Genomic DNA, 27,452 nt, shown 5'->3' with positions numbered 1-27,452 from the left:
TGCAGAATTAAAAAATAGCTATTGTTTTGATGAAAATAGGGAAACAGCTATAGTAGGTTCCTTTGCTACATTTTCAGTCATAACTCCTTAATAAAACTAAATTTACATAGGTTTAAGACTAGCAAATAATAATTCCAACAATAATAGTGATAGCATAATAAAGGCACCAGTCGTCTTACTATATTTCGTGAAGGTCTTCGTTTTTCTGGATATCGAGCAGCAAATTCTCTACATGTTCTTGAAATTACTGTGTCATATTGTCACATAAATAACAAACAAATTAAAATAGTCCTCATTTTTATTTAAATTTTCTGCAAAAACTATTCATACACAACAATAATTTGACATTTGTCAAGTTATTTTAATTGATTTTGGAGTGTTTCTAGTCATGGCCAATTTGATAACAGGTCTGATAAGAGGAAAACAGTCCAAAAATAGAAAATTGCAAATATCTCTAAAAGTAGTAAAGGCAATCCTAACAATGCTTGTATAACTAGAAAGGAAATTTCAATCTGCATACAACAGAATAAAAAAATACAGGGTGTTCTACTTAATTTAACAAAGTTATTGCTGCTTGAAGTTATTAAAATGTAACAGCAAAAATGAAACACCTAGTATTAAATGCTTTAATTGGTTGGTATACCATAATTTAGTGTTACCTACGCCCTTTACGGGTGCCAAAAATTTACGTGATATCACGCTCGCGAAAAGAGTTACTAACATCTTTGCGGACCCTTACATCTGTCAATTTCACATAGAATCCTAAAATGAAATAATATATAGAGTGTCCCATTTAAAATAAAGAAGTTTATGTTGACCTCCGGTATAACCGGAAGTGCCATAAAATTCTAAACATGTTGACTGTGTTGACCCTACTACCTTTGGTAGGTAGCCAAATTTTCAGATTTATCGGATCAGTATCTTCCGAGATATCCATAGTGGCGATTCATAGATATGTTCAGTTCACTCACATTTTTTGTGTAAAAAAAAATTGCAAATATATAAAGAGTCGATGTAAATTTCCACAATTCCTATCAGTGTATTACTTTTTAATATCTCCTAAGTGCTTTAATTTCTCTAATATGTTTATAAGAAAAGCTGTGATGTGCAGGGTATAACTAAAATGCTTGGACACACTTTGGTTACCTCAAATTAACCAAAATAGTTCCTAAAGTGTGTGCCCTCAAACGTTACAGCGTGTAAAAATTATTGAAAATATACTGATAACTTCAAGTTGAAAACAAACAGCTTTCTAGTCTAGATTAAATTTAAAATATATAGTATAAGAAAAATGTCAACGAAAATTTCTGTATCCTAATAGAACTACACTTCCAAATGTAATAATAAACCTAACCCGCAAACAAAATCGCCTTAGCTGTTATTTTATAATTCAATAATAATAATATTTTTTGATTAAAAAATAATAGGTACTCTGAAAGAAATGGGCTTATTAAACTGTTTATCTAGAATAATGTGTATAGCGCATATTAAAACTTTTATAACCAATATACAACTTTTATTAAAAAAAAGCAATCATCTCCATACTCATTATTCAATCGAGTTTAACTGGAAGGTGCTTAATACACCTTATGCATCTATGAAATAAAGGTTATAATGAATTACTTATACATTATTAGGTGTTATAGACTTTATGTTCCAATTGTATAGTAGGGAAGATTTGTTGTATAAAGATCAGTATCCGAATTTGTATATAACAATTGTATTAACAGAATTATTCGTTCTTATACTGAATATGTTTCCGTTTTTAACGTGTAAAACGCGTCTTATAATGGTTAAGTGATCGTCACCTCTCGGTGCATAAATCGGTTATGATCGTAAAATATCCGACAGTCCGCTATGCATCGACTTACGACTATTACACGTCTAGTTTCATGAAAATGGGCAGTATGTGCACATGTTTTGTGGGATACATGATCATATCGCGTTGTGTGAAATGGAAAATTATTATGTAAGTATCTAACTGTTTTATGGCTTGTAATTGTTTTGTTTTTTCAAATGTAAATCTTGTCTAAATCTTAATTATTATTATTTTGTAGGTCCTATTAGAAATCGCTGATGTTAAGTTTTACATAAGATGGAGGAATAGAAGGTTAATGGTGACAAAGAAGAGCATGGGTATAAAGTCAATCAACCAGAGGAAATAAAATTAGATGGAAAGAAGCTCAACCTTTCAGGGGATGCTTCATTCTTAAGGTGGAAGAGTTATAGTGCAAATTCTCATGTAATACAAGAAAATACGGGTGCGTCGTTGCTAAGAAAATAAACTGGACAGTTTTGGGAGCGATTTGTCATCATTTTTAATGCTTAAAAGTATGTTTTATGTATGTTTACATTAGAACCTTAGCTTGTAATTACAGTTATCCAATAAAATTTCTGAAAACTTAATGTCATATGTTTTTAACTCATACAGAGTATACAACAGTTTAATACATTTATTATTATAAAACTTATAACCAGTACTAGATGTTCTAATAACGATATGGAACACTTTAATAACAGTTATTGCTATTATTTCGTAAAGGGTATAAAAAACGTTGTATACTAGTTATACAATAATTTAATAAAGAATAAGGTTTATAGTCACTATACAACTGTGCTATACGCGTTTTATATCCAATATTCACCTGTTTAACTGTCACATATAGTATACAATGGTCTTATAATGGCATATAGAATTCTAATAAAGAATAAAACGCATTTCTTTCAGTGTAATAATCATAAATAATAATAGTTTTATGATTCAAATATATGAACATATCATCTAGAACATCAGTAAATTTTTGTAAGTCATGAAATATAGGTTATATGAATGAAAGAGTCGTACATATTTAATTTAAAAGTCGAACAAACTAATGATATATAAAAGTTCGTTGTGTGATCCACTGTTGAGAGCTCCAAAATAAATTGTTACGTTTTTGTTTAGGTATTTTAACAAAACCAATTCGTTTTATTAATTATTTAATTGTAATATTGATTATCCATAAGAAGTCCTCTTATTTAATGATTTTAAGGCCTTTGCCGGTGATATTTAAAGTACGATAGTTTAAGGTTGTTACGCCATGGCCTACATACGTTGTCGCCACCAGTGACAGACTTACATTGGGAGCTTTGACCTACCCTTATTGTTCTGTTGGAGTGGACACGCTATAAAAACTCCTAAGCCTGCCCTGACGTTTATTTCAATTCTTGTTGGTTCTCTAGTGGCCTTGTAGTTGGTCGCATCCAATGCTTTCAAAAGTTTCGTCGGGCTTCGCTGTCGACATCTTCAGTGGTGACTCTGCAGAAGCTTTGCCGGGACTCAGTCTTTTGCAGAGGAGCAATTTTGACCGTACCGGCCCTGGAATCAACACTAAGAACCGAAACAAATATCAATTCGCCCCCACAGAGCCCAACCCGAGAAGAAGAGTAACAGAATCCTAGCTAAAGTAAATAAATAAAGTAAATGGCGGCTACTTCGTACATAAGCCACAACATAACGACCCCAAAAACCATCGTACTTTAGGCTCTAATTTACATCAAATTTACTCAATTATTTAATTACCAAAAATTATTTACTTATTACCAAACACCCCAAACGTCTAATCTAATCCAATAGTCTTTTTATAAAATGTTATTGTTGTTGTTGTACACTCAAACTAACATCTCATGTCACTGAATTGCATTTTTTTTTATTCCTGATCGAATTTGACACTGACATTGAGCTACAAACAATATTAAGTACTATTTTAGTTTAAAATAATTATACAGGGTGGTCCCGATTTAATGGGCCAAAGTTCATAGATAGATTCCCGAAGCAAAAATATTGCGATTTAGCCGAACTTACCTTAGTCCAAAAGTTAATAGTTAAAGAGATACAGGGTGTTAAATGTAAACTATTATTTTAGTTTCTTTCCATTTATTTCTTAATAAATGCAAATATCTACACAAAATTTTGGGGTTTGAGGTTCTTTGGGTAGAGGAATTGAAATTTATTCACATTTTAGTTATAGCTCATAGAGGGCGCCAGCTGCCGTAGATTGAATGTGTAGAAATCGACATAACTTTTTTGTACTTTATGGTATCTCATCTTTGGTATCAAATCCTTAATTTCCAACTTTTTTTACACAAAAAAGGTAGACTTTATGAAAGTAGCTGTCTCTGTTTCCGAGATATTTGGCTTTGAAACTTCCAGTGTTAATAGTTGAAATAATTAAAATAATTTAGAAATGTCAAAACCAAGGGTTTATTTAGAATTAAAAATTGTAATGAACAGTAAAATAGTAACCATTAGTAGAAAATATGCCTTTTTGACAATAATTGTTCAAAATGTCCACCTCTAACTTCAATACATTTATCAACGCGTTTATTAAGAGATGTTTTATTTTAAAGTACACTGAAAGAAATGGGCTTATTAAACTGTTTATCTAGAATAATGTGTATAGCGCATATTAAAACTTTTATAACCAATATACAACTTTTATTAAAAAAAAGCAATCATCTCCATACTCATTATTCAATCGAGTTTAACTGGAAGGTGCTTAATACACCTTATGCATCTATGAAATAAAGGTTATAATGAATTACTTATACATTATTAGGTGTTATAGACTTTATGTTCCAATTGTATAGTAGGGAAGATTTGTTGTATAAAGATCAGTATCCGAATTTGTATATAACAATTGTATTAACAGAATTATTCGTTCTTATACTGAATATGTTTCCGTTTTTAACGTGTAAAACGCGTCTTATAATGGTTAAGTGATCGTCACCTCTCGGTGCATAAATCGGTTATGATCGTAAAATATCCGACAGTCCGCTATGCATCGACTTACGACTATTACACGTCTAGTTTCATGAAAATGGGCAGTATGTGCACATGTTTTGTGGGATACATGATCATATCGCGTTGTGTGAAATGGAAAATTATTATGTAAGTATCTAACTGTTTTATGGCTTGTAATTGTTTTGTTTTTTCAAATGTAAATCTTGTCTAAATCTTAATTATTATTATTTTGTAGGTCCTATTAGAAATCGCTGATGTTAAGTTTTACATAAGATGGAGGAATAGAAGGTTAATGGTGACAAAGAAGAGCATGGGTATAAAGTCAATCAACCAGAGGAAATAAAATTAGATGGAAAGAAGCTCAACCTTTCAGGGGATGCTTCATTCTTAAGGTGGAAGAGTTATAGTGCAAATTCTCATGTAATACAAGAAAATACGGGTGCGTCGTTGCTAAGAAAATAAACTGGACAGTTTTGGGAGCGATTTGTCATCATTTTTAATGCTTAAAAGTATGTTTTATGTATGTTTACATTAGAACCTTAGCTTGTAATTACAGTTATCCAATAAAATTTCTGAAAACTTAATGTCATATGTTTTTAACTCATACAGAGTATACAACAGTTTAATACATTTATTATTATAAAACTTATAACCAGTACTAGATGTTCTAATAACGATATGGAACACTTTAATAACAGTTATTGCTATTATTTCGTAAAGGGTATAAAAAACGTTGTATACTAGTTATACAATAATTTAATAAAGAATAAGGTTTATAGTCACTATACAACTGTGCTATACGCGTTTTATATCCAATATTCACCTGTTTAACTGTCACATATAGTATACAATGGTCTTATAATGGCATATAGAATACTAATAAAGAATAAAACGCATTTCTTTCAGTGTAGGTATGTTATTGTACATAATATTTAGCGGTCTATAGTGATAAATTCAGGTTGCCGAAACAAAAAGTCGCGTCCAACTCAATATTTCCTGGCGTAAATCAATATTTTATAAACTTTCATCCAAAGTTTCAATTTTTTTGAAAATTGTGAGATAATAGGTACTCAAAATAATCAATTGCTAGATGATTGGGATTTTCCTAGTGATTTTCTTTTAGTAATTACTTGTTTTATTAACTTTTAGTTGTGTTTGGACAAGACTGTCGATTTTTCGTATACAATTTCTAATAGACACAACACTTAGCACTCTACACGAATCCCTAAAATCGGCAAGACGCCGGGGTGAAGCGGTCCCGGCCCTGTAACAAGTCTTAGGGGCCGTGTACGTCAAGCTGAGCCAAGTTGAGTAAGACGTCAGGCGCAGATCTGAATGCGGTAATACAATCTCGAACATAATAGGGCCAATCCGGCTGCTGCCGTGTTATTAGGCGGCACAATATCGCTTTGTGCAGCCGTTCTCAGTGCTGCGATAACAAACATTGATTTTATCAACAATCTGACAGTTAATGCCCTTACTGTTCGGTATAGTCTCGCAACTTTCTTACTGATGCCGATGCTGGGGATAATGTAGCAGTTTAGGAGCCCGGGTTTCTCTTTAAGTCTAGATATTTTGAAGTACCATGTCAGGTAGTACATTTTTATTGACAGATTTTTAAGTTTTGTAGTGATATCGTTTAAGATTTGGTGAAAATGATGGTATTAAATTTAAAAACTGATTTTTACAAAAATATTCAAATTCACTTATCCAGGGTGTACATACTTTTTTATAATATGATAAATCATAGATCATTTGAGGCCAATAAATCTTAATTATCCAAGGTTTACGATATACGAGGTGTTGAAACATAAAAAAATATAGGTATACCGGGTGATTCAGTTTGATATTCGCGGCCTCGTATCTCTTTTATTTTAACAAATAGCTATAACAAACAATATATTTTTAAATCGTCGCTCAAACTCAATCAAGTAACATTATTAGCTCGTCTCCATGGTAACATTATGTCAAAATTGCTATAGTCGACTGTTTTTGTTCAAATGCCGCACTGTATATTTTTTTATCAATTCTGGAAGATATTTTCTGCGTTCAACTATGTAAGGAAGTCTATTGTTTCATTAGAAATATTGCTAGAAAAACAGCAAAGAAGATGCACCCTACTTTTCGTAGTTTTATTCTGAAAAATGATAGCCAGATGCGAAAACAAGTTACAATGTTTTTTAAAGTAACATATTTTATTTTTAATACGATAATAAGTTAACAATTTAAAACAATACTTATTTCAAATGTTCAAAATGACCTCTATTTGCTTCCAAACACAGAATAGCTCTGTTTATCACTCCCTCTACAAACATATTCTAGTGTTTCTTCATTTAATCTCCGACATTCTACTCTCATTCTGTTTTTAAGGTCGCCAATATCATTTAAAGGCGAAGAGTAAACTTCTTCTTTTAGGTAAGGCCAAAGAAAGAAATCTATAGGAATGAGATCCGGAGATCTATAGCAGGCCATTTAACATCTTTATCGAATGTTTTTCATCTCTTACCCTTCTAGATTTAAAAACTATTCTTTTCTTGCTGTCAAATTCCTGACTAACTTCCCGAAAATTTTATCTCATGGAAGTTGTCTCTGCGGAAAACGATGTTGGTATAAATGCCTGGCAACTTTAGCGTTCTTTCAGCACTCTCCATAAATTAAAATCATATTTAGTTTTTCTTGGTTAGGTACTATAAGTATTCATGTTATAGTAATAATAATTAGTTATATATAGAATAGGTAGGTACAAAATGTCAATTATTTTGAAAAACCATTATTTGGAAACGTCAAAATTCAGTTGTTTCCGCAGCTGGCTATCATTTTTCAGAATAAAGCTACTGAAAGTAGGGTTCATCTTTCTTGCTGTTTTTCTAGCAATATTTCTAATGAAACTATAGACTTCTTTATATAGCTGAATGCAGAAAAAATATCTTCCTGAATTGATAAAAAAATATATATCATAAAATCTTGTGTAGATTCTATTTATTATCCCTTGTTAATTATTTTCAACAAATCATTATCGGAGGGCATCTTTCCCTGTGCTTGGAAACGTGCTCAAGTTGTTCCTATTTTAAAGGGAGGTAATAAAAACAGTGTGTTATACTATCGTCCAATATCCATGCTTTCGGTACCGGGTAAAATTTTTGAAGCCATAGTAACAAGTGAAATATTCTTTAAAACAAAACATCTTATTAGTGAGCATCAGCATGGTTTTTTCGTTCAGTTGCGATAAACTTAATTTCATATGTGCAATCGACTATTGATAGTATGAGTAATAGGAAGCAGGTTGACGCAGTGTACACTGATTTTTCCAAATCCTTTGATAAAATTCATCATAACACACTCTTGGTAAAATTGGAAAACATCGGTGTACATGGCAACCTGCTCCGATGGGTAACATCTTACGTTCAATACAGGTCACAGTGTGTTAAAATTAACAATGTTACATCATCTTACATAAATATAACCTCTTGAGTACCCCAAGGGTCACACCTAGGACCGCTGCTTTTCTCGCTTTTCATATATGATATTGATCAATGTTTCATGTATTCTAATTATTCTTTATATGCAGATGATTTGAAAGTCTATAAAACAATTAATGATATAAATGACTGTATCAATTTTCAATCCGATTTGTGTAGATTTCAGAACTATTGAAAACTCAACAAATTGTACCTTAATATTTTAACATTTTCTAGACTAACAATAAATTCTGTTTCCTTATCATATTAACAATGCGTTACTGACCAAAGCCAAATCTGTCAAGGATTTAGGTGTTATGCTGGATTCAAAACTTGTATTTGATACACACATTGAAAATATTACTAGAAAAGCATATAGAAATACTAAATCGTTTACTAAACCGGCATCCGTTATATCTTTGTATAATTCTCTCGTTCGTAGTCACCTTGAATTTGCTGGTATTGTGTGGAACCCAAATTATGTTAAATATATAGAACGGATAGAAAAAGTTCAGATAAAATTTATTAACATGTTAAACTACAGGTTTAATAGGCATCTGCCTTATAGACCTTATGAAATCAATTGAAAACACTATAGAAATAGTAATATTGACTGTAATTATATTTTAAGTAGGCTTAATTTTAACATAAAGTTTCGTACAACAAGATCAACAAATTTATTTTATTTAAATGTAAATCCTAATAATTATAGTTGTAATTCACCTATTACTTTAATCCAGAAAAACTACAACGAGTATTTCAGTCACATAGATTTGTTTGATAAATCATTTAATCAAGTCAGGCGCTGTGCTATTGATGTTTTTTGTTAAAAATCTATTGTCTTTTTTATGTTTTTTAGATTATATCTTTTTTCTTTAGATATTAGTTTCTTTATCACATATGAACATTTTTTCTTTTACACATAAGTACATACGAGTATGTTTCTTCTCTTTTTCTATTTGTATGCAATGCACATAGTTATATGGTTAATGTAATCTTAAGTGGTATCCTATAATTGGAAGGAATTTCTATAGAAATTCTGTTGGATTCCCTTATTTGTAAATAAATAAATAAATAAATAAATAAATAAATATATATATATATACACTGAAAGAAATGGGTTTATTAAACTGTTTATCTAGAATAATGTGTATAGCGCATATTAAAACTTTTATAACCAATATACAACTTTTATTAAAAAAAAGCAATCATCTCCATACTCATTATTCAATGAGTTTAACTGGAAGGTGCTTAATACACCTTATGCATCTATGAAATAAAGGTTATAATGAATTACTTATACATTATTAGGTGTTATGGACTTTATGTTCCAAATGTATAGTAGGGAAGATTTGTTGTATACAGACCACTATCCGAATTTGTATATAACAATTGTATTAACAGAATTATTCGTTCTTATATTGATTATATTTCCGTTTTTAACGGTGCATAATCGGTTATGATCGTAAAATTTCCGACAGTCCGCCGTGCATCGACTATTACACGTCTAGTTAGATGAAAATAGACAGCATAGGCACATGATCATATCGCGTTGTGTGAAATGGAAAATTATGTAAGTATCTAACTGTTTTATGGCTTGTAATTGTTTTGTTTTTTCAAATGTAAATCTTGTCTGAATCTTAAAAAATATTATTTTGTATGCTCTTTTAGAAACCGCTGATGAAGTTTTACATAAGATGGAGGAATAGAAGGTTAACGGTGACAAAGAAGAGCATGGGTATAAAGTCAATCAACCAGGGGAAATAGAATTAGATGGAAAGAAGCTCAACCTTTCAGAAGATGCTTCATTCTTAAGGTGGAAGAGTTATAGTGCAAATTCTCATGTAATACAATTCATACGGGTGCATCGTTGCTAAAAAAATAAACTGGACAGTTTTGGGGGCGATTTGTCATCATTTCTGATACTTAAATGTATGTTTTATGTTTACATTAGAACCTTAGCTTGTAATTACAGTTATCCAATAAAATTTCTAAAACTTAATGTCATATGTTTTTAACTCATACAGAGTATACAACAGTTTAATATATTTATTATTATAAAACTTATAATAACCAGTACTAGATGTTCTAATAACGATATGGAACACTTTAATAACAGTTATTGCTATTATTTTGTAAAGCGCATTTATTTCAGTGCGCACTGAAAGAAATGCCTTTTATTCTTTATTAGAATTCTATATACCATTATAAGACCATTGTATACTATATGTGACAGTTAAACAGGTGAATATTGGATATAAAACGCGTATAGCACAGTTGTATAGTGACTATAAACCTTATTCTTTATTAAATTATTGTATAACTAGTATACAACGTTTTTTATACCCTTTACGAAATAATAGCAATAACTGTTATTAAAGTGTTCCATATCGTTATTAGAACATCTAGTACTGGTTATAAGTTTTATAATAATAAATGTATTAAACTGTTGTATACTCTGTATGAGTTAAAAACATATGACATTAAGTTTTCAGAAATTTTATTGGATAACTGTAATTACAAGCTAAGGTTCTAATGTAAACATACATAAAACATACTTTTAAGCATTAAAAATGATGACAAATCGCTCCCAAAACTGTCCAGTTTATTTTCTTAGCAACGACGCACCCGTATTTTCTTGTATTACATGAGAATTTGCACTATAACTCTTCCACCTTAAGAATGAAGCATCCCCTGAAAGGTTGAGCTTCTTTCCATCTAATTTTATTTCCTCTGGTTGATTGACTTTATACCCATGCTCTTCTTTGTCACCATTAACCTTCTATTCCTCCATCTTATGTAAAACTTAACATCAGCGATTTCTAATAGGACCTACAAAATAATAATAATTAAGATTTAGACAAGATTTACATTTGAAAAAACAAAACAATTACAAGCCATAAAACAGTTAGATACTTACATAATAATTTTCCATTTCACACAACGCGATATGATCATGTATCCCACAAAACATGTGCACATACTGCCCATTTTCATGAAACTAGACGTGTAATAGTCGTAAGTCGATGCATAGCGGACTGTCGGATATTTTACGATCATAACCGATTTATGCACCGAGAGGTGACGATCACTTAACCATTATAAGACGCGTTTTACACGTTAAAAACGGAAACATATTCAGTATAAGAACGAATAATTCTGTTAATACAATTGTTATATACAAATTCGGATACTGATCTTTATACAACAAATCTTCCCTACTATACAATTGGAACATAAAGTCTATAACACCTAATAATGTATAAGTAATTCATTATAACCTTATTTTCATAGATGCATAAGGTGTATTAAGCACCTTCCAGTTAAATTGATTGAATAATGAGTATGGAGATGATTGCTTTTTTTTAATAAAAGTTGTATATTGGTTACAAAAGTTTTAATATGCGCTATACACATTATTCTAGATAAACAGTTTAATAAACCCATTTCTTTCAGTGCGGCGATTTAAAAATATATAGGGTTTGTTATAGCTATTTGATAAAACAAAAGAGATACGAGGCCGCGAATATCAAACTGAATCACCTGGTATGGTGAATATGCACTTAAATTATTAAGTGCACTTTCACTCAGTGGATTCACTCCGTACCTTTATTGCTTTCAGTACACCGATTTTTTTACAGTGTTTGATAAACGTGATTCAGCTTAATGTGAATTTTTGGATATCTGTTAATCTCCTGCAAAATTATTTAAAAATACCGTCATCCCGCAACAATACAAGCAATATCGTAATTCAATTCCAGAATAAAATACTTATAATTTCATTCTGCGCCGTCAGCTCCTTTTTATAAAGTTATATATTTCGAACAACACGAGAAAATTGCATTTCGCTAACATGGGAGCTCGCTAAAAGTTCTTATTGGATTTAGTCAATTTAGGACAGCTTCAGTCCGCCATTAGCCCCGGCAAAGAATGACATCAAATTGTCAATTAATGCATCAGTTCAAAACCAATTTTGAGTTCGCTCGGGGCATCAACATGGCCGTTGTGATTCTGGATGGCTGCAAGGAACGGAACTCAAGAATACGGATAATCAAGAGTGCCAGGGCGACTAGGGGTGGATCCGCGGAACGTTCTCCCTTCTTATTCGCCCTGCATCGACCCTGTTCTCCGAGAGGGGTGCATATAAACATCGGTTTACGCTGTGTTTGCTTACGAGTTTGTGTGATAAATCAGAAAGACCTCTCCCGGCTTGCGATTGCAGACATTCGGCAGTAAACGAAACAAAATTTTATGAGTCTGTTAGTTGCTCAAAATATGGTGATTTGACGTAACTTACCTTTATACTAATATAATAAGAATAATTTAATAGAAAAAAAAAACAAACAACTTAAACGACAGAAATAATATACATTTTGCACTGATAAGTTATAGAAATTGTTCAAAATGATCACTATTCTCTCAGGCATAAATTTATTCTTCGTCGAAAATTGAAATGTACTCTATCCAATATAACTGCTGATTGTTTCTAATGAATGTGCATTTATCCCTAATGCGATTCCACAATTCTCATCGAGACGCAACTGGCGAGGAATACACAAATTCTTTTAACGTTCCTCAAAGAACGAAGTCACATTTGTTGAGGTCTGGTGGAGGACAAACTTGTGTGCAATTATTTCCTCTTCCAATCCATTTATTTGGATAGTGGTGGTACTTCATCAAGTAGATCCGGAAGAGTGTTTTAGAGAAATTCTTAATAAGTTTCGCCATTTAGGCGATTCGGTAAAATAACTGGACCAATTAAATACCGATCTTATTGATCGTCTTAGGCCCTGATTGCAATAGCTAGTTCTCCAGTGTTACTGAAAAACTTGCCTATTTCTCAAGACCGTCTTTCAACATTGGAAAATCTTTCTCTATGGGGGATTACACGATTTGGAAATCTCCGATAATCTTCAACATTTCTTCTGTAGTTTCCTTCACAAAAACCTAACACTAATAGTATGTCAACTTGTTCGCTAACTTCCCAGCCATTTTCAAAAGACTCAGGAAACAATTAGTAAAATTAAATTTTTCCTGTTCATTAAGTTCGACGTTGAAATTCATAGCCAACTTTTAAATTTTCGAAGATTTTAAATAACACAGCTGCAATACATATTATTAATTATTCCTGCATAGTCAAATTATTGAGCTCCAAATAACTAGAGCGGCTATATATTGCTTTCCCTTTCATTATATTTATTTTTTTTCATGAATAACAGTTTTATAAACCAATAGAATAATTCCAAAATAGAATAGCTACAGCCTTTTGTAATAATTGTAAAAAATTTCAAGCTAGCCCTTGTAAAGAATTGAACTGAAACACTGAAAACATTTTTTATTAATTTTACTTATAAAATAATGGGTATTTCATTACCCATCATTATTACATCATCCCCAGGATTCTATAAATAAATATTTTATTTCAAAGGTATTCAGCCGATTTAAATAAATTTTACAAATGTTTCTCTTAGGAATTCTATCAAAATGAAGTCAAACAATAGTCTTCGATATTAGATTCAAATATGCAAAAAATATCTAAATATCTAATTATTAAAAATTTAATACAAAATGTAGTTTACAATGTTATTTAGATAATTAAATAGGCTACATCCTGAAGAAACACATTAAAAAGAAAACGCTCAATTTAACTTGACTTCCAAAATTCATTTGAAATACACTGAATACGTGGGCTTCTCCTAGCTCGCCCTAAATCTGTAAATGTTTACAACGGTGGTCATGGTTACCGTCACGCAGCAGTGAAAGAGTGGAAGTAGATCATATTTACTATCCACTTTGGGCTCTGTTTCCTTTTTCTTATTAAACGTAACTTGTTTACGTGTGGTATAAAATTTTGTTACCTACGTATTGTTTCTTGTGTGTTTTTTAAAAGATAACAGCACTTGCAATGAAAAATTGAAAAATCAATGGTGCGAGCAATACTAAACTTTAACGGAAAAGTAATTGAAAAGTTACAATTTTCTTTCAAGAAAACATAAGTTTGATTATAATATGCTACATTTGTCTTGAATAATTCCTACATTAGTACTAAATTTTAAATATATTTTACATATGATTTAAGGAACTGGTAGTTTTGAAACAAATATGTTTGCAGTTTATAATGAACTGTAAGAAATATTGGAGCTAAAATAAAACGTAATAAATTTCAAAACTATAAAAAATTAAAAGAAAGACAATATAAATTCTAATAAAAATTACAGATTACAGCAAATATTTCACATAGTTTGACGAAAGTACATATATACATTTGAATAGACTAAAATAACATTTACGGCAAATAATTCCATTTAAAACTATCCGCTCATTTGATCCAAATACTTTTTTTTCAATGTAGTTAGTTCAACATACGAAGAAAAACTAAGCTTACTCGCACACAGCACATCTAGGCTTTTAGTTTCATGTATTCATATCAAAAGTTCGGAATTAATTTGGAAAATCACAAACAATGACTGGTTTTGTGGAAAAATGTAACAGTTTTGCACACGTTTAAGACTAAGGCAATTTAACGTATATCATTGATTTAGTTTATCCAATTCCTTTCTAGTCACTCGTCTTTGGAAAATATCTTCAAGTTATCAACGAAAAGTAACTAATGATGAGTAAAGATAGAGCTTAAATTATTAAGATGGACTGGGCCTAGATTAGAGCCTTGTAGTACTCCTGAAATGGCAGCACAAACTTTGTGTGAAACCGTGAATCTTGACGTGCTGTGAGCGATTTGATAATTGGCTTTCTAAAATCATATCCCAATTCTGATGACTTAGTGGGATATTTCTCCAATTTGGGCATTATTTAAGGACAGTGGAGTATATACAACAGAAGAACAGAAGAAAAATTAGTAATTAAAAATTAATTAAGGAAAAACGCACATTTGTTTCACACCAAGTGTTACGACCGAGCCCTCACAAAATTTATGATAATTTGAGGTAATTCCAAAGTCGTTACGGGCAACATGACTATCTGTATTAAAGTAATAGTGCTGCCTTTATAAATTTTTAAGTAACTCCGGCATTATGATCGACTGATACGATCCTTGATTGTACCTCCGGGGCTAAAAAGGCTTTTACGTGAAAACAAATGCTTTATTTGCTATAAATCAAAGATAACATCTACGAAACGAAATTACTACACACAAACCGGCATTATTCGGTCCGCGGTGTGCTATTAAGGGAAAATTGACTGAAAAACCAGGAGCTATAACAGGTGGTTATATAATTTCATTTACCTACTTTGTCAGCATGATAGATATTATAAATTGGACGCTTCGTTACTGCATTCTAATACACATATTCCGATTTCGTGTACATTTATAAGATAAACACCTGTATTTGTATTGCGTATAGGTAATCGATTTATCTTCCGTTATTAGATGGGTATTCTACCTGCATTTCGGTTAGAATTACTATGCAAACATAATCATGTATTTCCAAACAACGTAATGACTAAAAGATCGATTCATTTTATTTGGCTTTAAGGATAATATACGGCAACATTATGGCTCTAATGGATGTTTAAACTGCCGGGCTAATTATTGTCTAGTTACATTCTATTGTAACAATCAATGTGTAGTTTGTTTTGATAGATGTGTGTGGGCATAAATGATATATTAATAATAAATAAGGTAGCCTACATCCAATATGGGATAATTAGCCTGGATAGGTACATAGACAAGACCTAATAAGTGCTGATTAATGAATTCACGTTTAATAATGGCTGGTAACATATTATTTTTTTTAATTTTGCCAACTAAATTCCATGACATGATAAACGACTTAAAAACGTCTCTATTTAATTTAATTACACTCCTCTTGTACAGCTTAAATAAATTCATCTTGTCCTCAAGTTTAATTTGTCTCATTTAACATAAAATCATTAAATAATAATTATATTTACCAGGCCTAACTAAAATTTTTGCAAAAAAGAATAATCATTTATCTCCTCAAACAATTTTATTAAATTGATGGTAAATTTCGTTTCGTTCCGTTTCAAAAGGTCTCCAAAATGCCATTGCAATAATATTAGTAAACACAATATCCCTCTTACTTCTCCCTTTCGCAATTGTAACATGAATGATTAATAGAAGGTGCCTATAATAAATTAAAATTACTTGAATCACAACAAATTCCGCATTGCTCCACTGCACTGTTAGGCAATTTGTCAACCACGTATCAACAACTGAGATTTATTACCCAGTGCGGCTGTGTTATACGCCGTTCGGCCGCGCGCTCATTCTTCTACTGGGCGTATACATTTCTACCAGGTTTAGTTCTACCGGACATGTATATGGGTATGGATAAATAATTATGGGCACAAGTATTTCAAATATTTCAATGCCGAGCGTCAGCGACCGGACTTGGTACATGCTGCTCACCTCTTGGGTCTTCAACTGAGATCGGAAAGACTATACTTACAATGATATTAAGGTCTGTTATATGCGGACTCTCTTCTTGATCTGCCCAATTCGCAGACAAAATTAGTCTGGCCTAGCTGTAACCCTTGACCAGATGTCAGATACCAGATGTCTGCGAAAGGTTAGGAATTCTGGTTACACTCTAAATAAATCGGTCTGAGTGAAAGCTGAGTGGGTTCATTGAGTGAAATTATTGAGTACATTTTCAGCACCATCATCACTTCATTTTTTTAATGGTCCTGGAAATTTTATTACATTTTTTGCAAGCTTCATGACCTCCAATACTGTACTGCCTCAATCCAAACCAGATTCAGACGTTTTGTCTAGAAAAATTCATCTTCAATGTATTCGTCCTAATTTTTCTAAATTTTTTATTTAGATTTCTATGTTTATTGAAATATTATATGTCACATTACAATTATTATTATATCTCACATTACAATAAAATTTTATTAGAGTTTTAATCCCGTGCCCATGGCTATTTCTAGGTTTCTCGAGTTCTCAAAATTTAATTTCACAGGGTCTAACGACACTTAGAGTGTACGATAACTCAATAAACAGGAATTTAAATAATAAATTTAGATAAATTTGGAAGGAATACATTGAAGATGAACTTTTCGAGACAAAACGTTTCAATGTGGTTCAGGCTGAGGCAGTACAGTATTGAGGGTCATAGCGTCTTGCAAAAATTTATGGAAAAACGAACCGTTACATATAAAAATTGACTATGACATTCGATAGAGGGCAAAGTCGCCACGAGACAGTGTTCTTTTTTTTTAAATACCACCTCAAACAAGGCTGAAATGAAACAAAAACGGATTTTCGAAATTTCAATTTTTTTCAAATATTTCTAACTCATGTTAGCCTTGATTTTTTAGAAGCATAATGTTGGTCCCCTGATTACGCAACTTTGCCCCCATTTAGGCTAGTTGGTATTAATTTCTCTATATTTGACCTTGAACTGAACTTAAACAAGATCTGATCTAGTCAAACGAACACCGGATTTGGATTGGGCGACTCCAAAAACGTATAGATACGTAGGTTTAGTTTGTTTACAATTGATTTTCTACATTTGACCTTGAACTGACCTTAAACCAGAGCTAATCGCGTCAAACGGACACCGGATTCGGAATCGGTGACCCCAAAAACGTATAGATACATAGGTATAGTTTGCTGACAATTGATTTTCTACATTTGACCTTGAACTAACCTTAAACCAGAGCTAATCTCGTCAAACCGACATCGGATTCGGATTCGGCAATCCTAAAAACGTGTAGATACATGACAATTGATTTTCTACATTTGACCTTGGACTGACCTTAAACCAGACCTTATCGCGTCAAATGGACACCGGATTCGGATTCAGCGGCCCCAAAAAAGGTTTAGTTTGTTGACAATTGATTTTCTATATTTGACCTTGAGCTGACCTTAAACCAGCGCTAATCGTGTCAAACGGACACAGGATTCGAATTCAGCGACCCCATAACCATATGGATACCATGGTCTTTTCTTTCGGACCTGCCACTTTTTTTTTGTGGGGCTGTGTAATTATTACAAAGATATGTAAGTTATTTAACTCTTCTGACTGAGCCAGTTATTGAATCCTACTGACTGCGCCAGTTATTGGTTCGTTGTCTACAGGGAAGCTGCGTCTAGTTGACCAACCCCTAGCAGTTCTGATCCGATGAATTTCAACAGCACTTAACCGTAGATAACTTTAAATTATAACAAGTTTACAACAGCGTGAAGTCAGAATCTATATTCTTCCTCCTGAGCGGCTGGCAGAGTTGGGTAATTACTTGTAATTTACAAATAGTTACAATTACAAATTACTTTTTTTAAAAAAAGGAATTAATTACAATTACAAAGTATATTCTTTAAAAAAGGAATTATATTAATTTAATTACAGTTACATGGAAAATGGATTTAGCAATTACTTTTCTAATTTCTTTTCTAATTAGTTTAATGATAAAGTAAATTATAGTGACCAAACAGAGAAAAAGGAGAAAGTTAAGTTAAACATTTTAATTAAAAGTGTTGTGTAATATTGCGTTTTATTATTTATTAGAATTGATACTAAAATGAAAAGATTATTCTTATTCAATTAATGATATAGAATTTTTATATTTTTATTCCTAATCTAATAATTTAAACTAGTCAGTTCATACTATAATTTTATATTATTGGCCAGGTAATTAATTCAACCCGATGCTTTTTTTGGTTGTTAGTACATATGCAAAATATAGAATACAGTAGTATTGGGTAGACTGGAAAGCAATAATAATTATTAAAAAAATTACGAATCGAACAGGTACGAGTGAAAGGCTGAGTAACCGAACCAGAAGTTTTCTCACCTCAAAATAAGAGCAGTAACTCATAGATACATAATATATATTTTTATAAAACTTGATGCTATAGGCAACATATTTTTCCTTCGTATATTTTCTAAATTAATAATAATTATAATAAAATAAAATGTACTCTGTTAATTCTGAGGTTAATTCACCAAATCACTTTTTATTGTTCACGCGGCACAAGGCTTTCCTCAAATGAAATAATAGAAGTCTGCAAATCTGTACGCAATTACGCAATACGCATGATCTTAAAAGTAATTATAATTATTAGAAAAAGTAATTGTAATTGGAAAAAGTATTTGTACTTATAGAAGTAATTTGTAATTCGATAGTTCAAATAATATAATTACAAATTACAATTCCTATAACAATTTTACTGCAATTACAATTCCAAATTACTTTAATAAAAATAAGTACTTAAATACAATTACAATTACAGGAAAAAAAAGGGAATTGTAATTGCTAATTACTTTTTCACCAGGAATTACCCAGCTCTGGCGGCTGGTTGGGTATTTATACGATTTATTATCAGCTAGCAACTCAGCAGGCGATTTTCTATTGTCAGCAAAATAATAAGAGACACTTATAAATAAATAGTAGTTATAAAATAACATATTTATAGTGTGAAAATATATATACAGGGTGTTGGGTAACATGTATGTGACATATTATAATTGTTAAATAATGTAATTACTCAATGACATATCCCGTATTCTTGCTATCCTATTATCACCCATGACAAAGACTAAATAACGTAAGAAACCGCTACTACAAAGAGAAGTTTTTATTTCCGCATTTTACTTGGGATTATTTAATCGGATTCTCGTTTAAAAATATAAATATTAACAGAAAAAATATTATATGTATTGTATATAAACATCAAACTTTTAGAAAAAATTATATTTGGAAACGACAGTTATGGTTAAAGTGCACAACTAAATTTTTGATGGAATTGGATGACTGAGCAGAATTCATATAAATGAATGGAAATATTAGTTAAAAAATATTTACTTTATTTCTGTAAATTATCATAATCCTGAGCGCAAATGCGGCCTGCTTAATAATAATATGCCGCCTCCTCTCCTGCACAAGTCTCCGACTTCTGAGCTAATTCTCGTAGTTAGAATGAGGAGTAGAGATATTATTATTATATTGTATTATTAATATTGCACCAATTACGTAATTTCCACTTACTAAAAATTTACAAGAAATGATATTTTTTCACAGTAAATTAAAAGAAGAATTTACAGAGTATGGAAATTATTGTTTCATTTGTTGTAATACACAAAACGTAATAATAAAATGTATAATTAAGAAATATATTCGTACTTATTAATTGAATTAACATTTCTGACAGTCCCAAACCAGTCTCTGACTGATGTTGGAACAAACCTCTATAACTTAAACATGAACTGTCTCGATTATTATTCTAGTCCAATACATGCTCTACAAAGACGTATTTCTTTACAGGTATGGTTCCAGAATCGTCGAGCCAAATGGAGAAGACAGGAAAAAATGGAAGCGGCTCGCCTAGGCCTAAGCGAATACCACGCCGCCACACTCTCCAGAGCTGGAGCCTCCAGCCTAGCTCTACCCATGGACCCCTGGCTGTCCCCCCCACTCTTGTCGGCACTTCCCGGTTTCCTGAGCCATCCCCAAACTGGCTACCCCAGCTATTTAACTTCCCCGGTAGCGACGGAACCTGGGAGGCCCCCAATGGCACACTCACACTCCCCCAACACCACTCCCCCAGATCTCAGGACTACCTCCATAGCTGCGCTCCGCCTGAAGGCAAAGGAGCACGTGGAGAACATTACGAAAGGACTGCAGATGGTTTAAGTGTTAACGATCCCGCCGACAATCAAGTGTATATAAAGTTTTGTGGTAGATTCTGTTTTTTGTACATACCTTTGTATATTATCCTGTATTTATATCATATTTTATTGTTGTTGGACCCTTGTGATGAGTGTCTCTGTTTATATAGTAACCTCGTGCGGTTCCGTCTGAATTTCTCTGGTTGGTGACTTAACCTTTACTACTCAAGTTCAGCACAGCAACATACCTTCAAGTGCAACTTAAATTAAAATTAAATTGTTCAGAAATTCATTTTGTTGAAATTGGAGTAGGAAACAAATTTAAAATTGTCAATAATTTCTGCTCTATATCCTAAGGCTTCATTATTGAAAGCACTTCGGATGATTGTTTCTTCTACTGCTCCAACAAATTCTTTAGCAAAAACTTAACGTATTGTATTTTGAGATTTGAAACATACGAAAAAAATTCTGAACAAACGATGGTAATCCGCGATACAAAAGTGTAGTAAAGTTAAGACACCTTCCCAAGCAAGCTTAGAGTGTATGTTCCAATTTTTTTTGAGGTATTAGTATAAACCCAATACCAACTCGGTTATTATGTATATTATAATTAGTGAAATGTGGCATTAGTGCAGTAACGATTATTTAAATTATTTGATGTAAATAATAATTAGTGATAGTGTCAAATAAATTTTATTTAAATTATTTTTCTTTATATGATACCTAGGGAGAAAAATTGATATTTTTCACAACCGGTAGATTATTCTGAATCCTAGTGCTTTCATGAAAAATACCAATATTGAAATATTTGAATTTAAAGGAACAGCTGCTGCTTACAATATTGATCTCTGAAAAAGCAATTGAACTTTCCACAAAAATCAAAGCACTACTAAAAATAGGCCAGATTCAAAATTGATTTTCTCTTTTGTGACACTAAAAAGTTTTTAATACAATTTCAGTTTTCAGCAATTTCACGAGAAGTTTATTTTCCCCAAATTTTTTCTTGAGTCAAACTGTAGTTCCATCTTTTCGGAACAATTTGTTTTTTGATTCACATCATTAGCTTCACTAGCTCCACTTCACTTAGCACATAACTATTCGCATATAAATTGAGATTTGTGGTTAATTTAAAACTTATTCTTCGCTCTATTATAAAAAATTAAAGACTTGCGTATAACGGCAATAACGATAAAAAAAATCAGTGACAACAATTGCAATAAACAGCACATCAATTGAATTACGTATCTCCATTAATAAACAGGAATAATGATGTGAATCAAAAACCGACCTGTTCAGAAAATATGGAGCTGTATTTTGACTCAAGCAAACTTTTGATATTTTAGCTGCTGCATTCTACAGATTGTTTCCAATTTTGGGGAAAACAACTTATTTTCTCTTGTAACTACTCTAAAATCTGAAATGAAAGGCATACAAAAAAAATAGTCTGTTTCAGATATGAAATCGTTGCCACTCTAAGAATTTGGACCCGCAGAAATCCAGTCTGCCATGAGAAATTCTCAATCACCCGTCAGTTTATGCAAGACACAACCTTTAAAACCTAAAAACGACCAAAACTCTGCTCTCAATAGCTCTGGAAACTAATCCACCATCACATATTTTGGATATTCAAAGATTCATTCAATACAACCCTTCAATTTCGTGTGAATACCAAAAAACAACCCTTAAAACCTAAAAATCAGCTATAATATAATTCTATATTCATCGGATTCAAATCACAAACTCAAACCGCAATAGCTGGCAAATGAGTCAGAGAGATAACTTATTTAATAGACCTTCAACTTAATTTGCTCACAGACACCCACACAGTACAATCAACTCATCCAGTACTATAAGACATACAGGGTGTTTGGTAAGTCGATGCATTCCTTGCAAGAGCTTATAGTACAAGTGATTTGTGATATATTTCCTTAATATACCATATTCTGATCTACAGGGTGATAAAGTTTTAATAAAAAAATGCAAATTTATAAATATTGCGGAAACCGTTCAGAATATTTTAATGAAATTTTACAAGCTGTGACAATTATCAACAATACATGTTTTACGATAAAAATATTGTTTTTAGTTTCACCAGTGGCGTGCGCACAGGCATATCTTTGGATATTTTTAAAGAAAAAAATAAAAATTATTTTTCAATTCCTTGTTCAATTTGGAAGAGAAAAGGTATCTCGACTGTTTTACTTACTTTTTTTAACTCGAAAACGCACCGTTTTCGAGTAAAAAAAATAAAATCAATGTATTGCATGGCATAATCCGGTTTCAATAATTTGAAAAATAGCAGAAATTGTGCACTCTGCTTTTTTTTTGTACCAATATTATTACAAAAAAATATTACTTCTCGCAGTTAACAATATCAGTCTAAAAAAAATTTTATCAGTTTTTAAATTCTCTATTCACTTTCTAATCGAAATTAGCAAGTTGGCTGTGTACTCGTTTTTGTTATTGTTTGACAAAATTAATAATAGCTGTTACTTTGAGTGTCTGAGTGTGAAGCAGTTAAATGCATAATTTCTGCTATTTTCCAAATTATTGAAACCGAATTACGCCATGCAATAAATCGATTTTATTTTTTTTACTCGAAAACGGTGTGTCATAAGAAAAACAGTCAAGATACCTTTTCTCCACCAAATTGAACAAGGAATTCAAAAATAATTTTTATTTTTTTCTTTAACAATATCTAGAGACCTGCCTGTGCACACGTCACTGGTGAAACTGAAAACAATATTTTTATCGTAAAACATGTATTGTTGTTAACCATCAAAGCCTGTAAAATTTCATTAAAATATTGTGGGCGGTTTCCGCAATTGTAATATTTATAAATTTGCATTTTTTTATTAAAAACTTTAACACCTTGTAGATCGGAAACTAAACGTTTTCAGAGTATGGTATATTAAGGAAATGTACCACAAATCATTTGTACTATAACCTCCTGCAAGAAATGCATTGACTTACCAAACACCCTGTATATAAAAAATAAAATCATTCCTGTATCTCTGCTATTTTGAATACCAGAAACCACTTAGTTCAAGAAACCTCGAAATTTGCTACAACTAACCATCTAATGGGTTTCACTTTGAATGAGGAATGTGTCTGCAGTCATGGTATACCTGATATCTCTGAAGGCAGCTTTAAATGAGTCGAGAAAATCACTCCCATTATGAGCTGCACCTAAAAGCTGTAGTACTTAAAACAATACATTGGTTTTTCTCATTTTTCCTTTCATATGTACCTCTTTTTTTAACATCCAACAGTAATAACTGCTGACAGAGCCTTTTCAGGGCCACATCCAAGGAGAAACCCACGAAATATAACTGTGTTAAATTAATGCAGATTTTGAAGCTTTGGGAAGAATTTAAGGTTAAATTTGTGACTTCAATCCGTTTTAGGGATTGTTTTCTGGTACGTCGACTCTGAATCAAGAATTTTCTCTACTTTTTTAATTTTGAAAGTGTTTTTTGGCAATAAATAAAAAATTGGAAGGTGGTGAAGTATTTCCCATCGCAATTTCAGTTTCTGGGGGACCAAATACATAGAGCGGTAAGGATATCAGTCTCGGAACAGATCAATACGGACCATTTTTCATGGAAGAACAAAACGTGTAAATATTAGAAAGAGACTAGCTAGTACTTATCCATGATAACCATTACAGGCATTGTTTCCTTTAGAGCTGTGAATTTTTGTAAATAAAGCGAGCACAATAAAACAATACAAATCCAACTTGGTTTCCTTTACTCCCGCCAGAGTTTTCTTTATATGTGTTAATTAAAATTAGGGACTCGCTGCCAAGGCCCAGAATTAAAGCAAAGCCGGTTATTAAGTTGTGTCGCAAACGTATAAAGAAGGGAGGAGGACGGGAGGAATGCGTTCGTCTCGCTCTCATTTAATAAGTGTGGCCAATAGCTCAGTTTAGTTAATACAGTTGAGATCAAAGGGCACTTCAGTTTTAATTCCACTTTATCTAGAGGGCGTAGAGAGCCCGACTAAAGCAATAAAATGCTAATACCTGTTTGTCGTTGCTAATCAACCATTTACGGCGGCACGAGCGCTGGTGTATCTGCCGCGAATGGAGAAGAATTCCAGCCAAATTTCTGCTTGGAATGGTAATTGAATTTAATTTGGTCGAATATATGGCCTGAGATGTGCAGTCGTCCCTAGAAGTGACTTCGACGTCTACTTCAATATTGCACACATCCATTTTGATGTGTCTGGAGTCATTTAATATGAGAATTAATCAATAGTGATTTCAGTTTTTGTGAATTGAAAATGAACTAAATGAACTAGTACTTATTAGTATACAATATTCAACATAAATAGTTCAGATTCTCTAGAAATAATGTTTAGTCTTTTGTTGATAAAAACATCGTTTTAAATTTAAGACAACTTTAAATGTTAAAAGAAAATTATTAAAAGAAAGACACTGCAGTAACGATGTAAACAAAAAAAAAGACTGAATGACATATGATATAAAGATATTAGAAAAATCTATTAAAATTAAAAATATAAGAATTTATAATAAAATCCCGACGCCAAACCCTACATGGTAATATTTATACAGGGTGTTTCTTAAGTAAGTAAGTAAGTAAGTAAGTAAAATCTTTATTAGTTTACTTTGATAAGAATTACAAAATACCCTTAGGGTGTAGAACTCGTCAATTATATGTAGCAAATAATAGTAAACAGTTTAATATTTAAATATAAGTAATATTAAATATAAAACAAGATAACTAGATAAATAAAATAACACAATTAATAATAATAATCATTATAATAATCATACCTCTCTCTACTCCTCATTCTAACACAATAATTAGCCCAGGAGACTTGTGCGGAAGAGGAGGCGGCATATTATTATTAAGCAAGCCGCATTTGCGCCCAGGAACGACTTATGTCGGTAGGCCCTAACCACCATTCAGTGCAGGAATGAGGGAAACCTGGAAAACCTCATTAATTAGGGGGTGGTCAAATGCCAACCGGTGTCAATCTCTCACATTGACCCACGCCAACATTCTTCCACCCTACCATATCTGCACAGAGGGTGCCAATCCTCTGTACAAGCATAGCTAATCTACGGTCTACCGGCCGCGGGATTCGAACCGGGCAGTATTAGCACACATCGATTTAAGTACTAACGCCTTAAGGTGGCCATATTCCTGGCCGAGAAATAGTGAAATTTCTGGCGTTTTTAGGTACTGAAATCTTTAAAAGTAAAACGTGTAGAACAAAAGTAAGCACAAAAATAAAATCCTTGATGTTTTGTTTATTCATTGTTACCATTTAAATTTACTCAAATAAAATAATAACTAAGAAAAAAGCGTTTGTAAAACATGCGTTTGCTGTTACCCTAACCCCACATTTTATTGGGGGGTTAGGTTAATTATTTTGACGTACTTATAAATAAAAGTAAACAATTTTAAATGTAGGACTAAGCAAGTAAATGTTATAAGAATATTTACATGTGGAATTATATATAAAAAAGAAAGTATTTTCGTAGATTTCAGTACCTAAAACCTTGATGGTTTGATCGTTTTTTGCACCTGTATATTCGTTTTACTGCGGCGTCTTTGAAAATACTCAGGTGGCATGACATAACATTCCTATTATTTGTTAAGCTTTAGATTATTCAGTTTTTAAATGTTTGAAATTATTTGTCTTTGAGGAAAACACTATTTAAAGAATATGGGGCCCTTAAACCGTGCGGCTATCGAGTGATACATACATAATAGTATAATGACAATAAATCAATATATATTTTCAAAAAATTCCTTTAAAGTATAATATGCTTTCTCTAATAGAATTTTATTTAATTTTACCCTAATATCTTTGCACGATAAATTTCTTATACCTAGAGGTAATTTATTATAAATTTTAAGCAATGAATATGGGACATTCCTTTGAATATAACTATATTTTACTATATTTTCAGTCATTAATGCATTTTTGTTTCTAATATCATATAAGCGAGAAGTAAAATATACTAATAAGTTTATATTTTGCTTAACAAATATAATTACTTCATATATGTATAAGCTCACTAAAGTAAGTATTCTTTTTTCAATAAAAATTTGTTTACAGCTATCTGTCTATTTCATGTTTAGAATATTTCTAATACATCTCTTTTGTAGTACAAATATATCGATAGCATCACTAGAGTTTCCCCAGAAGACAATTCCATATTTTATTTGAACATATGCATGGTATGCTATAAATGCTGTACGAATAAATATTTTAAGCTATTACTTTTAAAGCATAAGAGTATTTAGCGATCTTTTGACCAACATGTTAGTAGGTTATTATAGCCGGTGCTGAGACTCCCCCCTCCACTTTCGACCTTGGGATGACCTTGAGATGACCTTGGATGACGTCATCCGTGACCTGCATGACATTGATAGAGGTCACGGTGACCTTCATTTGACCTCTGCATATGGGAGGAGGCATTCGACATTGAATGACTTTGAAGTGACGTCATAACAGTTGGTGACCTTCATTTGACCTCTGTATATGGGAGGAGGCATTCGACAATGAATGACTTTGAAGTGACGTCATTTAGTAAACAAGGAATGCTCCGCCCACACTCTCATACCCGATATTTAAAAG

General features: G+C 31.9%; 1 protein-coding gene across 1 annotated transcript in view; it reads left to right on the top strand.

The window, feature by feature from the left end:
* LOC108908781 (retinal homeobox protein Rx-like) overlaps positions 1-20,862 on the top strand; it is a 145,235-nt gene extending 124,373 nt beyond the window's left edge. The window contains exon 3 of the mRNA XM_018712919.1: positions 20,494-20,862. Within this exon, the coding sequence (XP_018568435.1) occupies positions 20,494-20,862 (369 nt within the window). The remainder of the gene's footprint in view (positions 1-20,493) is intronic.
* Positions 20,863-27,452: the final 6,590 nt, after the last annotated feature.

This window comes from Anoplophora glabripennis, unplaced genomic scaffold (assembly GCF_000390285.2).
Source record: "Anoplophora glabripennis isolate ALB-LARVAE unplaced genomic scaffold, Agla_2.0 scaffold400, whole genome shotgun sequence".
Lineage (NCBI taxonomy): Eukaryota > Metazoa > Arthropoda > Insecta > Coleoptera > Cerambycidae > Anoplophora > Anoplophora glabripennis.
Note: the sequence above shows the minus strand (reverse complement) of the source record. Positions and strands in the feature narration are given on the sequence as shown.